This window comes from Apium graveolens, chromosome 3, assembly GCF_009905375.1.
Source record: "Apium graveolens cultivar Ventura chromosome 3, ASM990537v1, whole genome shotgun sequence".
NCBI classification, from domain to species: Eukaryota; Viridiplantae; Streptophyta; class Magnoliopsida; order Apiales; family Apiaceae; genus Apium; species Apium graveolens.
In genome coordinates this window covers 39,474,576-39,490,220 of record NC_133649.1, presented here as the reverse complement: position 1 = coordinate 39,490,220, position 15,645 = coordinate 39,474,576, and the positions used below count along the sequence as shown (strand labels likewise).

General features: G+C 36.4%; 1 protein-coding gene across 4 annotated transcripts; it reads right to left on the bottom strand.

Annotated features, from left to right (window-relative positions):
* Window positions 1–366: 366 nt before the first annotated feature.
* LOC141712166 (WAT1-related protein At3g18200) lies at window positions 367–4,608 on the bottom strand. Of its 4 annotated transcripts, none has more exons than XM_074514992.1 (9): window positions 4,303–4,608; window positions 2,921–3,219; window positions 2,416–2,662; window positions 2,250–2,312; window positions 2,030–2,146; window positions 1,670–1,907; window positions 1,238–1,396; window positions 996–1,147; window positions 367–839 (listed from the first exon to the last, which is right to left on the bottom strand). In XM_074514992.1, exons 3-9 carry the CDS (start codon window positions 2,607–2,609, stop codon window positions 668–670), a joined length of 1,095 nt encoding a protein of 364 aa, XP_074371093.1. In that variant the 5' UTR covers window positions 2,610–2,662; window positions 2,921–3,219; window positions 4,303–4,608; the 3' UTR covers window positions 367–667. The 4 variants fall into 4 exon arrangements, with proteins under 4 accessions (XP_074371093.1, XP_074371094.1, XP_074371096.1 ...); XM_074514993.1 differs by having other exon boundaries at window positions 369–839; window positions 2,416–2,533; window positions 2,921–2,978; window positions 4,303–4,603; XM_074514995.1 differs by lacking the exon at window positions 2,416–2,662 and having other exon boundaries at window positions 369–839; window positions 2,921–2,973; window positions 4,303–4,603.
* Between the last annotated feature and the right edge of the window lie 11,037 nt (window positions 4,609–15,645).

Genomic DNA, 15,645 nt, shown 5'->3' with positions numbered 1-15,645 from the left:
CAGTGCTAGTTATTCTGGGAACCACTAAACTTAGGGGTGGCCATGTCCAACATGACACAGAACTTGACTGGAACACGTCCATTTTCAACAACTATGCAACATAACCCAAGATGACAGATACGACTTGATTAGCCTGAATATGTCAAGAAAAAATTCTGTTTTTTGAAATGTTATTCTTTATCTTGTATATTCACTTTATCGAATTTCAATAGAAAGAATAAATTGACACGTTTATGAATACCAACATAACCCGAAACTGGAAATTGTCACCCTCGACTGAATCTGCAGTCTGCACTACCATATTACCAGGGAATTTTAACAGTTAATAAGCAATTTACACAATCATATTGAGAGGAAAAAAACAATAGAACTGGATCCAGCTATACCATCTAACCGGCTTTTTAATCATCAAAAGTCATCAGTACAGTTGAAACACAATACATGAAGCCTCAAAATCTCATCAAATACGTGACTGACAACCTGGTCATGCCAACCGACCAGTTCAAACTTTAAAAATATAAACAACATAGAAATGGGCTCCTCAATTAAACAAATGGACTATAGTTTAATAAAATGAATAATGGAAAGATACTTATACTTAGATTTACATGTACATACTGAGAGTATCTTTGACATGAGACAGAAGTGATAAATTTGAACTGTTTGATCAAGGGATGTCTATCACGCCAACAGCACATTCTTCGGTTTGTCTCTCCGTAGGATCAAGAAGATGCTTTGTCAGTGTATTTTCCTTATGAATGTTTTCCGCCCTAGTTTCCTCGCTTTTACCCCATAGAACTGTGTAGAGACCAATCACAATGAGAATTGCCCCCATGATTCTGCAGTTGAAAATTTGGCAGGTAAGATATAGGCAGACTCTCGTGGAGGTATTCCACATGGATATTCGAGGTGAAATAAAAAATACGGTTAACATAGCTTGTAAGTAGAAAAAGCAAAAAATATGCACTGAATTGTAAAATTGATAATGAACATACCCTCCAGAGTATAACTGATCACCAAGAATTATAAATGCCATAATAGCAACTAGAACTGTTTGCACCGGTTGGAAGATAGCAACAAAAACTGGTCCTCCTTTGTAAATGCACCATGTCTGGAGAGAGATGACTATTCCAGAGGCAACAATACCCTAAACGAAACACAAAATCGTAAATTATTAGGAACATGTATAAATCTATATGAATAATACACAAATATCTGATATTTTAGAAGCGCTTACAGCATATAAGATTGTAAATATCTCTTCTCCTGACTGGATTTTCCAGTTCTTGGGATCCCTTTCAAAAAACGCTGCTATTACTAAGAACTGAATCAGTCCGAAAAAACATGTAAATGATGTAAGTGATAGTTTGGCTGGATACTTCTTCACCACTGGAGCCTGCAAAATTTGATAGACAATAGCTTAGCAGATGTACTAACGGTTGGTTTGTTGCAATCCTTGCATGATGTTTTTCTTGTAGGCTGTAGCCAACGTAATTCTATGGAGAATAAAAAGTATATGCATAAACACACTCGGTTATGTAATCATGCATGTCCCCGTGTAGAAAGTGGATGTAAACACATAAGAAACATATAAAGGTTCATCTCATACGAAAGAAAAATAAATGTTAATGATAGATAATAGTGATCTATTAGTAATCGGATTAAATACCTGAAAGACCATCCAACCAGCCCATGATAAGCAGTGTCCAAGTATATATATACAACCCCACGTATAATTCAGTGCTTTATTGTCCAGGGAATTAATTTCCGGTGGTTGCTGTGACTGCTTGTTTTGTAGCAGTGGAGGACCTTTATACAAGGTGATAAGTGTTGCACCTCCGACACTAGCAATTGTTCCAAGAATTTTGGCCAAGCCATCCCTCCTCATAATATTAACTTTTTCTAGTCTGGAAACAACAGGTGCAAATCAACTTATTATGTAAAAACATACTCCCGGAACCAACATTTTTTTTAAATACAACTTGTTTTTAATTTATATACTTGTTCTGTTTTCTTATATTAAATTTACCTCAAAGCAGAAGCCATGACAAAGGTTATTGCAGGCACTGAGTTCTGCATAGCAGAGGCCAAGGTTGGGGATGCATAGTACAATCCTAAGATATAAAATCCTTGATTTGCAGTAATTCTGATCAGGGAGAAACAAAAAGTTTTAGTGAATAAATGAAAGGAAAATATTGAACATGACTATAACATGGTTAGCTAAAGTGATGTTGCTTATATCTGCTTACCCCACAAGTGCTAGCAAGAAAAACTGAACCAGCAAGGAAAAAGTAAGAGGTGGCCTTTGATCCCTGAAAACTCAAAGAACACAAAATAAGGACTCGAAGATTCCAAATATCATTAGGAATACATCACTTGTGCATATGTGTATATTATTAAATGTGAGGGACATACTTCTCATAAAAATAAGCAAAAGGGCCTAGTAAAAGCAATGCTATGATGTTCCTATAGATTGGATAAACAACTTTGCTAACACCAATGTTAAGCGCAACTCTAGAGACAATGTGAAACCCTGCATAGCAACACTGCAAAGTAAGCAATGCTATGAGAAGCTTCATTTTATCGGAAACAAACTTATTTTTCCCCATTCTTTAGATTCTCCTTTTTCTCTCTCAACTCTTCCTACTTTTGCACTTGCAGACTGCAATTATTAAGTATATACAGACATCAGATAGTGACTGCTATTTATAGAAGAAGAGTACATTAATCATTTCTTTTTTAAAAAAAATGATAGGAGTACATAATTAGGTGCCAGTAATCCATACAGAAAAGAAAATGTTAGTAAGTCTTCAAGTCCACATAATTTAACAAATCACTCCACAATACATAATTATTTCTGTTTCCTGACTTTGTTCATGACAACAGTCTGTACATTTACAAGCAGATAAAAGTGACATACCTGTGAGGCTGTGACTTTTTCGAACCAAATGGTAAATGCAAAATTCTGGTAAGCTATTCTGCGGCAAACCAATTATTGACTGTCACTTCTTCTTCTGATTAAGTAACAAAGATTAAATACATGTGACTTGTTTAGCCAAACCTATTAATGTAAAAGTACGATAAGCTACTGTACGTACGTCCAGTAACTAACCATTACTCAGAAGCTCGAATGGTGGTAGTTCAATACCTTCAGGTTTTGTTATTAATCTCAACTACAGTACTTGACAATTATAAGATGACAACTTCTACCCTGATCATCTACAAAACAAAACTATTTCTTAAGATTGCAAGACACATAATGTAGTAGGCAAACTTTCGAAAATTAGGAACTTAATCGCAAAGTTAGCAACATGGAGGCCAGAAATATGTTAAGTTTAAATTTAAATGTGATGAACCACAGTGTAGATTATTTTGTAGTTGAGGGACTCTGCTGCAAATACCCTCTTACATTATGACATACGAAAAAGAATTAGCCTGTTTGCAAGTATACTAATGATTTGCTAATCATATATTTGAAATAATTTAATTTGATTGTTGACTTAATTTTGGACTCTGTCTAGGAGACAAATTGCAAGTAAAGCATGTTGTACAGGCAGCTATGGCATATGATAAAAGACAGGCTTCTTCTACTCACTGATTATGGCACAATCTTTCTCTCAAAATATATTAGTTTTTGCTTAGTCTGACCATTAAATATTACCACCAAACTAATATCACAGGCAACTTGAGGTTAATTGTAATCATCTTCCATTTGTACATAATTATTATTAAGCAAACACACATGGTTTTTTTGTTTTTGTTTTGAATTTGTAAACTAATGCCATAATTTGGTTACTAAAACTTTTAACCTCTATCTCCCCTTTATTCTCAGTTAGAACAACTGCAACTCGCCTCACACAGGGTTCACAACAAATTTATTTATATACTAATATCAAAAACTACAAGAACCAAAATCCAAGAGATGAAGCCAACAAAATACTAATTAGAAAATTTATAATTTAAAATTCCGAAAAAAACCGTAGAAAACAATGATGTGAAGGCCAAAGATTAATGAAACACTTAAAATTAGTTTACATCTTCATCACTAACCTAAATCCATAATCTTAACTACTAAGATTGTGATGGGGTTCGAAATTAACTTCTCGTGATCATAATTGAGTCACAGGGGGGGGCAAAGTTGCTAAATGTCCCAAGAGACAATAAACAAAACTTAAAAATTGTTCAAGTAATCAGAGATATCATGTGGTCCTTCCAATGAATTTGCATATAATTGATTAGACGATGTTTTTTAATAAAAAGGAACCAGAACACATGATTCTAAGCTATATCACATAAATATACCATTGACATATGTTGGCATATCTAGATGAGCTGAATGCCTGAAAGATGCCATGCCACCGAGACCGCGATGATCATTGGTGTTTGTAGGAATTATACCGGCAAACTATCATATCAACTCAAAGAAAACAGTGCAGTAACTCAAATTTAAATTAGTGTGTAATAGGGTTGGGAGAAGAGGAATTATGACTTTGGCGAGTTTATGGTGAGTAAAAATACACCGCATTATGGTACAGGAGAAAAATATTACTTCACCTGGTTCAGACTGTACACAGAGTGCCCTTAAGGCAGCAATGCTATTAGGCAACTTAAATATGAATCCAAACCGGGACAATTAGATAGCTCAAGGGATTAAAAGCCCAAACTTGGATAGATAAACCAAATCTATCAGTTTTTTAACGAGCTGTCCGAACTCGATTCGGATTCGAGTTCGATTCGTTAAGTTCGCGAACTACTTGTGTTTGGTTCGAGAATAACCGGACTTGAGTTTGGAAAAATGTTTTGTTTCGAAACGTTAACTAACCTTGTTCGGTTCGTTAATTTTTTGTTCGTGTTCGTAAAATATTAGTCCGAGTTCGTTTACAATGTGACGCCCTCAATCTCGGAGTTAGGAAATGAGGACCCACACACCTCTAATCTATGAAATTAAATAAGCACAAACCCCGATTAGCTACTAACAGGATCAAACAGGATAAAGTATCAAACAAGATTACAACTACCAACCATAGAATATAATTTACAACCCAAAATAAAACCAAATTTACATAATCGATTATGTCATGGAACCGACAGATAACCCATTGTATCTTTACAACTTTTCGGCTAAGCGTTTGCTCACTCAAAACATGTACTACCTGCTCTGGCAACCGGAAGCCCTCAACACGGTAGGGACCACCAGGTATGCTCTTACGAGCAGTGCGCCTAAGCCTAACCATCTTCTTGCTTAACTGTCATGGTTAGATTAAAACAAAACATATGAGTATAAAACTCAGCAAGTAACTATAAAGAAGTTCTACTATACAAAATCCACAATATACCATTACTGTTCACAGGGCATTCTACTTTACCATTTGTAGGTGGCAGATTTCTATCTTTTAGGCTATGAAAGGGGTTTATGAAGAAAACTTTGGGCTTTCAAGTAATAAGGCTCAAGATAGGGCGAAAGCTGACATTCATCACAAATTATTAACAGGATCACAAATGATCTTTCAAATGGAAAGCGATAATCTTTTCATCATTGGGAATCAATTATATGATCAACAGAATCAGGGTTCATAAGCTGTAAGCTTCACAATATCACAATCAACTCTTTTCAAAAATAATATAAACCTTTTTCATTTTCAAAGAATCAATTACTGAGTAGGAAATTTCAATTCCTTTTTAAATAGTTATAGAACCCTTGATTGGACTACTTTATCTTTCATTTCATAATAATACGGGTGATCAGCCCGTACCGACCTCCATCCGGTCTTTAAGGTACCAATGGCGTAATTTCAGCTTTAAACTGGACTAGCCCCACTAGCCTCTTAATATGACTGGACTAGTCCCACTAGCCTCTTACGTCTCAATCCAATCCATCAGGAATTTGTTGGAAAACCTTGAGTTGGAAAAAGAATGGTTTACTAAATTCATTTTATCAATACCAAGAATATGAAATCATTCGGACTCTTTCAATTCGAAACTCATTCTTAAGTTCAATTTCAAGAATTCAAAGTGAAGGAAATGAATCAAGGATAAGCAATGTTCAATTCTAGGGATCTTGATCATTGATAACAAGGTACTAAAGTTAGGGAAATCAAAACCGTTTCAAGGATCAATAGAGTATAAGGTAAACAAGGAATGAAGCATCATTACAAGCGGTTCGTAAAGGTACTTATAGGGTTTATAATAGTTTATGGTATAACAAGTAATCAGAATAGGAAAAAGGGGTTACCAAAGGGTTGGATCAATAAACTCATCAATAACAAGTTCACAAGATCAATGACAGGGTATCTCAAGAATCAATAACAGGGGTACATTTCTTTAATAGTTCAATACTGTATATGGCATGAACGATATCCTCTTTATAACCATGTACACAAGTAAATAGAGTTACTTGCCTGAATTCGCTTTCCTGTTTCACAAAGGTTGAACTACTGTCACCTAGTATACTTTTCCCTTTCCTAGCATGAATGCCCTCACGCTCCGAATCTACAATCGAAAACCAAAACCTTAATTAGTTTCTCAACTCACGTTCCCGGAACGTTTACTCAATACGATAACTCGATTATACTCTTGACTCGAACTATACGATTATAGCTTATACACATGCACATAGCACATAACACATTTTTTACTCATAGCCTTAATATCTTTGTATACTCAATAATCAACTTATATTCGCTTTTATCTCGACTATTCCTCAAATCAAACTATTATAACTCATACGAGTACACGATTCATTCACAACTAAATCTTTACGACCATAACTATCACTTATAGTTCTTTACAATCAAACAACTTAGTTTCCATTTTCTTTTATTCCCTAATTCAAACCACAACAACAATCAAGCAAACAAATCCAAAGATATTCACCTATATACACTCCATCATTCTTTGATTACCAAAAATCAAGTTTTATTTTAAATTCATATGGCCTATTCGGCCTTATTGCAAATACCAACCACAAAATCAATCAATTTTCACTTTAGCTTACATAAACACATAGCTCAATCAAAACCTTTAAAAGAATCATTTTCCCTTCTTTTAACATAAAATTTGAACCAAAACTCACACATAAATCACATAATTTCTAAAAAAATCACACATGCATTCACTTAGCATCAAACCAACCCCTTTTATACCCATTTTTCATTCGGCTATAACCACAAATCACAATCCAAGAATCAAAAATGACATGCATATATCAAAATGGCATAAAAACTGGGGATCAATCCAACTCTTATTCTCTTTAACTCATCCTAAATCATAATTTCAAATTACTCAACAAAACATCACTTAATGACTCAAACCCTAATCGAATTTTCCAATTATCATGCATGCATCACTAATTCCATTTTTAAATCAACATGTAATCTCATTTCTTACTAATTAAACTTAGTTTACACCAAGATCAAGTCACAAAATCCAATTCCCTTTTATTTGTACAAAAACCGAACCAACGCCTTAACATGCAACATCAAATTTTGATTTCTCAAGCACTTAAACAATTACTCAAGTTCAAACACTTTTTAAACCATCATCAATTCACTTTATTCAACAAAATCAACTTAATAACTTCAAAGATCAAAAACCATTCGGTTTTTAGGCAATCTCCACATGCAAGTACCGAAATTAAGTTTTATGAATATTAGAGCTCAGTAATAACATCATCAATCACCACCGGTTCACTGTAATTCATCACCGGTGGCGATGGCTTCACAGTGGTGCCCTCATTCGAGGGTGTCCAACCACAAAACCCCCGATTTTCCATCAATTCCTTAAAATAACTAACATGCACATCTTAGATATCATTCATTTGCAAGGAATCATGCTTAAACAAGGTAACAACGACAAGAACAATAAGAACCGAGAGGTTCTCGGTGAACACACACACATCGAACACACACAACACACATACACCTACATGCAAGTGTATATACATACATGCACACTCTACTATTGATATATATATATATAATTATCAAAGAATTTCGTGAAGGATTGTTGAGAGATAACAAGAAAAAGAGATATACCAAGAGAGTTTTTAAGAGAGAGAGAGAGAGAGAGACTCGAGAGTGATGGAGAGAAAAGAGAGAGATGAGAGTGATCGAGAGAGATAGAGTGATGAGAGTGTCACGGAAAGAAAAAGAAAGGAAGGGGGGAGATGAGCTAGTATTTATAATACAGGGCAGGGGTAATTTAGTAAATTACTAATCCCCTTTTAAGTTTGATTTCCTTTCTCTTTTTACTCCAATAAAATCGAATTTAAATATTAAATATATCTCTCTCAGAAAGTTGAAAAATATTGCGAATAACAATTTTAAGACGTAGATCTCGAAATTAGCTTTCCCACCATTACTCATAATAAACTTTTTAGCGTACGGTTGATTTTATATGATTTTACAAGTTTATACTGAAAATAGCATTTTAATTACATAAAAATTATTTTAAAAAGCCGCGGTCTCGAAATAAATCCGTCTATCATTTTTAGAAAGTCTCTAGGACTATTTTGAAGGTAACAAAACAAATTTCATGCCTTGACCTTACTCGAATAATTTTATAAAAATGTATAAAGGTTCAATAAACCTTATTTAAATCAAATAATTCCCTTAAATCCGTTTAAAAATTAACAGATCACGTATTCATGCATACAGACAAGCAAGCACATATACTCACACATCACAACTCATGTATGATCATAAAATTTCCCTTTTTATCATTATTCCTCTTTTCGCGTACCGGGTCACGTTCTGCCTGACGGCCCGACGCTTAGCGTTTCAATTACGCTTCACAATTACTTTTACCAACCGACACGTCACTAGAACGCAATACTTACTTAAACATTTCATTTCACATATTAACACATATTCCACATTTTAAACACTTTAATCCTTTTTTAGAACGGGTTCCGCTCTATCTGACGGCCCGACAACACAGCTTAACCCCTAAGCTGACTCTTTAAATTGGAACGCGTCTAAATACGCTCCAAGATACTAATATACATAAAAGACAATTAACCATCACTTAATCACAAAATTAATAATTATACCACAAAATCATACTTTATTCACTTAATTAAGTCGCAAAATTCTCTACCCCCCTTAAAGGGATTCTATCCCCAAAATCTAGTATAAGCAAATAGATGGGGATACTTTTCTTGCATTTCACTTTCTAATTTCCAAGTTGATTCTTCCACTATTGGATTTCTCCACAACACTCTGACTAGAGGTACAACTTTATTTGTAAGTGTCCTCCCCTTTCGATCTAAGATTCGAACTTGTTGTTTCACGTAAGACAAATCTGGTTGAATTTCCACTTGTTCCAATTCGATCATATGGCTCACATCAGCATTATACTTCTTTAGAAGAGATACATGAAATACATTGTGAAGATGTTGCATTTGCGTAGGTGGCGCTAATTCATATGCCACTTTTCTAACTCGTTACAGTACTTCGAATGGTCCAATATACCTAGGACTCAACTTCCCTTTCTTTCCGAATTTGGTTGAACCTTTCCAAAGAGATATCTTTAACAAGACTTTGTCTCCAGGTTCGAATTACATATCTTTTTGTTCTCGATTTGCATACTTCGTTTGTCGATCTTGAGCAGCAATTAATATTTTTTGAATCATTTCCACCTTTTCTTTCGTTTGTTGAACTAGCTCTGGGCTAATTAATTTTCGCTCACCCACTTCGTCCCAATATGTAGGGGATCTACACTTTCTTTCATACAACGCTTCATAAGGAGGCATCCCAATGCTCGCATGATAACTGTTCAATGGCAAATGATCGTCCCAATTTCCTTTGAAATTTATTTCACAAGTACGTAACATATCCTCGATCGTCTGTATTGTCCTTTCACTTTGTCCGTCAGTCTGCGAATGATATGCCGTACTCATTTTCAGCTTAGTTCCCCAATGATCATGAAATTGTCGCCAAAATCTCGAGTTAAACCTTGGATCTCTATCAGACACAATAGATACAGGAACTCCGTGACGCATCACAATCTCGTCCAAGTACAATTTGACCAATTTTTCTAACGAAAATCTTTCATTTATCGGCAAGAAATGTGCTGATTTCGTCAATCGATCGATTACTACCCAAATCGCATCGTGATTAGACTTGGTTTTAGGTAATCCTACCACGAAATCCATCGCGATATGTTCCCATTTCCATTCTGGTATGTCCAGTGATTGAAGCAATCCACTTGGTATCTGATGTTCCATTTTTACTCTTTGACACGTATAACATTTACTTATTCATTCCGCAATTTCCTTTTTTATGTTTGGCTACCAATAACTCTCTTTTAAATCCTTGTACATTTTCGTACATCCAGAGCGAATTGAGAATCTCGAGTTATGCGCTTCATGCAAAATCTCGTGCTTTAGCTCCACAACATTAGGTATCCAAATACGTCCTCTTTCATCCTTTTGAGCTTTGATTTCTTCTCCTGATAACTTATTCTTTTCGCGATTCATCACTTGCTCTTGACAACATCGGATCTTTTTCAAAATTTCAGGTTGAAATGACATCGCATATATTGCTTCACCTCCAAATTCTGGAGTCTGCACTTCTATTTCCATCCTTTCGAAATCCTTGATCAATTCCTCCGATGACGTTAACTTAGTCAATCTTTCCTTGCGACTTAGAGCGTCTGCTACCATATTTGCCTTTCCAGGATGATAGTTTATCGCACAATCGTAATCTTTGATCAATTCTAACCATCTTCTTTGTCTCATATTCAACTCCTTCTTAGTGAAAATATACTTTAAACTCTTATGATCAGTGTAGATCTCGCACTTTTCCCCGTATAAATAATGTCTCCATATCTTAAGGGCAAACACAATTGTTGCCAATTCCAAATCATGTGTGGGATACTTCTGTTCATGCGGCTTGAGTTGCCTTGACGCATATGCTATTACCTTCCCGTGTTACATTAACACACATCCAAGTCCTTTATACGAAGCATCGCTGAATATCACAAATTCTCCTATTTCATCAGGTAACACCAACACTGGGGCGGTTACCAACCTCTTCTTTAATTCTTGAAAGCTTTCCTCGCACTTATCCGTCCACACAAACTTCTCGTTCTTTCTTGTCAACTTAATTAATAGAACAGCAATCTTAGAGAAATCTTGCACAAACCTTCTATAGTATCCGGCTAATCCCAAAAAACTTCTGACTTTCGTAGGAGTCTTGGGTCTTTCCCAATTCATCACAGCTTCTATCTTGGCTGGGTCTACTTTGATTCCCTCTCTATTAACTACATGACCAAGAAATTGCACTTCCTTTAGCCAAAACTCACACTTCAAAAACTTGGCGTACAACCTTTATTTTCTCAAAATTTCCGAGGAAATCCTCAAATGCTCCTTGTGATTTTCTTCTGTTTTGGAATAAATCAATATATCATCGATAAACACTATAACGAACTTGTCCAGATATTGCTTGAATACTTTGTTCATAAGATCCATAAATGCGGCTGGCGTGTTCGTCAAACCAAACGCCATTACCAAAAACTCGTAGTGTCCATATCTTGTTCGAAACGCTGTCTTGGGTATATCTTCCGTTTTAATCTTTAGTTGATGATACCCAGATCTTAAATCAATTTTGGAGAAACACGAAGCTCCTTTTAACTGATCAAACAAGTCATCGATTCGCGGTAGAGGGTACTTATTCTTAATCGTCAACTTATTTAATTCGCGATAATCAATGCACAACCTCATACTTTCATCCTTTTTCTTTACAAACAATACCAGTGCACCCCACGGGGATACACTCGGGCGAATTACTCCTTTATCCAACAATTCTTGCAACTACGCTACCAATTCCTTCATCTCGACTGACGTCATACGATAGGGAGCTTTCGATACTGGTTCCGTTCCAGGAGCCAAATCAATCGTTAACTCGATCTCTCAATCTGGAGGTAGTCCAGGCAATTCATCTGGAAACACATCAGGAAAATCTCTTACTACTGGAATATCTTCAATCCTCACGGATTCTTTCTCCACGTTCTTACCATGAACCAAATAAACTTCGCATCCTTGACGTAATAGTCTCCTTGTCTCGATAGCCGTTAGAAATTTCTTCTCTTGTCTTTTCCCTTTGAATATCACTTCATCACCATCCTTGATTCTTAAGTTCACCTTCTTACTTTTAAACTCTATTTGCGCCTCGTGGTTTGACAACCAATCCATTCCTAATATAACCCTGAATTCTCCTAACTTAAAAGGAATTATGTTAGCAGAAAAGTGCCGACCTTCTATAACCACATCACAATAGGGACAAACCTTATTAACAATAACTTTCTCTTGATTTGCTACCTCTATAATCAAATTAGGTTCCAGAGGGTACGCAACACAATTTAGTCTATCAAGAATACTTTCAAAAATAAAAGATCTAGTGGCTCAAGAATCCATCAATACTTTTACTTCTACTGAGTTAATAACGAGCATACCCTGCCACCACGTCCACATCTTGCATAACATCTTTCATTGTCATATTAAAGGTCCTAGCTCTGGGTTGAGCTGATGGTGATGGGAGAGACGACGGTCCAGCAATCCTAAGGACATTAGCCTTTTGAACAGGCTCCTTGCAGTTTCCGGCCATATGGCCCACCTTTCCACATTTGAAACAAGATAAGTCAGGCTTCTTTGCTCCATTTGGACACTCTGATGAGTAATTCCCTTTCTGGTTACACTTGAAACAGGTCACGTCCAACTTATTACATCTTCCCGAATGTCTCTTCCCACAAACCTTGCATTCTTGAATCTGAGGTCTGTTATCCTTTCCAGGTTGTCCTGCTTTCTGGAAACGGTTCTTCTGAGCTCCGTTACCGGGTTTAAACTTCTGAAACTTTTGGTTCTGACCTCCACCATTCTTACCAAATTTCCCTCTAAACTTTAAAATTCCTTGCTCTTGCTCCGAGCTTTCAAACTTCCTTTTTCTTCCTTCATTTTCTCTTTTCGCAGCTTCACGCTCTCCTTCTACTATCATTGCCTTCTGCACCAAGGCGACATAATTCTTGATCTCCAACAACGCCACTTGACTTCTAATCCATGGCCTAAGTCCATGTTGGAACCTTTTGGCCTTCTTTGCCTCCGTATTTACATACTCAGGTACGAATCTAGACAACTCCGAAAATTTCACCTCATATTCCGCTACCGACATATCTTCTTGTCTAAGGTCCAAAAACTTCATCTCCAACTGATCTTGCATATAAATTGGCAAATATTATTCCAGAAACATTTCAGTAAACTTCTCCCGTGATAAGTCCTTTCCTTTCAGCAACGCCTTCGAAGATTCACACCAGAAACTCGCTTCATTTTTAAGGTAATAACTCACATACTGAGCTTTCTTGTCATCCTTAAATTCTGCTAACTCAAACGCTTTTTCCATTTCTCTTAACCACGACTGAGCTTTTATCGGATCTGGAAAACCTAAGAATTCTGGGGGATAAACAGATTGAAAGTGTTTGAAGTTTCCAACTTTAGGGGCTACGGGTTGTTGCAAAAGCTGAGCAAATCTGCTCATCATGGTGGTTTCTGGATTCACTTCTGGGTCTTGGGTTTGAATTTCTTCTTTTTGGTGATCTGGTGAGTTGGCCATTTCTTACAAACCTGATTAAGCAATTATTTAGCAATACGATAGCATGGCATATATAACAACATTTATTATGAAATCTCTTTTTGCGGGTTTTAAGCTTTACCCAATTTTGCACATACAATCCTATTACTATATAGTTCTCATATCAATGTTGTTTTCTCATGGCACAGGGTATGATATTACGGAATTTTAAACACAGTTGTATGAAAACATGGTATTCAGAACAGGTTATATAAATTGCTAGGGTGCACAATAGGAAACAAGATATATAATGGATTCATCAAACTAAGGGTACATAAATAAGAGTCTGGTTATCACAAGTCCAGGAATAAGGTACAATAATATAACAGGGTTAAACAGAGGAAAAACTGGAAAATATCCCCATATCTACCCCTAACTTCTAACAACTACTACTACAAAGTTCCGAGATACGATACAACAAATAAAAAAGGGATCATGACATCTGACCAAGTATCCCAAAGCCTACAGGCACTGAAAAACAACAACTACGGGCTCAACCAAAAGTCCCGCCTGATCAACACTAACATCTAATCATCCAGAATCTCTCTCAACACAACCAACATCCAGCGAATGATCTTATGCAGCCTCCGCGCCTCAGCATCAGCATCACTAGTGGATGATCCCTCATCCAATCTCCTCCGGGCAACCTGCTCCACCATCTTAATCCGGACTCGCCACTCATCATCCATAACCGAAGTGCTCTGCCTAGTCTCTCGACCTAGCCTATCCACCAAAGCTCCCAACTCAGGAATATGGGAGTAAACAGAGTCTCGATCCTGGGCTAACTTGCCACCAACACTGACAGGCACAATCTTAGGCATCTCAAACTCTGGCTCAGGGGCAGGGGTCTCTGACTCTGGCCTCAAGGGCGATATCTACATAGGGATCTCACTACTCTCAGATGGATCCTCCTCTGGATCTGAACTAACATACACAGGCTCTTTTGAAGAGGGTGGAATGGGGTCCACTTGGGTACCGGTCAAACTAATCTCTGAATCGGAATCACTACAACTACTGGGATACTAAGAGAAAACATAAAACAGCAACCAAGAAACAGCGTTAGGGTTAAATAAAGCTTCTATCTAACTCACACCCTAACTCTAGTCACCACTTTAGCTAATATACACTTTCCTTAGACTATACCTAATAGTCTAACTCAACTCTATATGAGTCGAACTCTCTCGCGATATAGATATACATTCCCAAAATATCCTTTTTAATCCTAACTTGTCTCAGGGACTAGATCCTTTAGCTCTGATACCAACTTGTGACGCCCTCAATCTCGGGTTAGGAAATGAGGACCCACACACCTCTAATCTATGAAATTAAATAAGCATAAACCCCGATTAGCTACTAACAGAATCAAACAGGATAAAGTATGAGACAAGATTACAACTATCAACCATTGAATATAATTTACAACCCAAAATAAAACCAAATTTAAATAATCAATTCCGTCATGGAACCGACAGATAACCCATTATATCTTTACAACTTTTCGGCTAAGCGTTTGCTCACTCAAAACCTGTACTACCTACTCTGGCAACCGGAAGCCCTCAACACGGTAGGGACCACCAGGTACGCTCTTACGAGCAGTGCGCCTAAGCCTAGCCATCTTCTTGCTTAACTGTCATGGTTAGATTAAAACAAAACATATGAGTATAAAACTCAGCAAGTAACTATAAAGAAGTTCTACTATACAAAATCCATAATATACCATTACTGTTCACAGGGCATTCTACTTTACCATTTGTAGGTGGCAGATTTCTATCTTTTAGGCTATGAAAGGGGTTTATGAAGAAAACTTTGGGCTTTCAAGGAATAAGGCTCAAGATAGGGCGAAAGCTAACATTCATCACAAATTATTAACAGGATCACAAATGATCTTTCAAATGGAAAGCAATAATCTTTTCATCATTGGGAATCAATTATATGATCAACAGAATCAGAATCAGGGTTCATAAGCTGTAAGCTTCACAATATCACAATCAACTCTTTTCAAAAATAATATAAACCTTTTTCA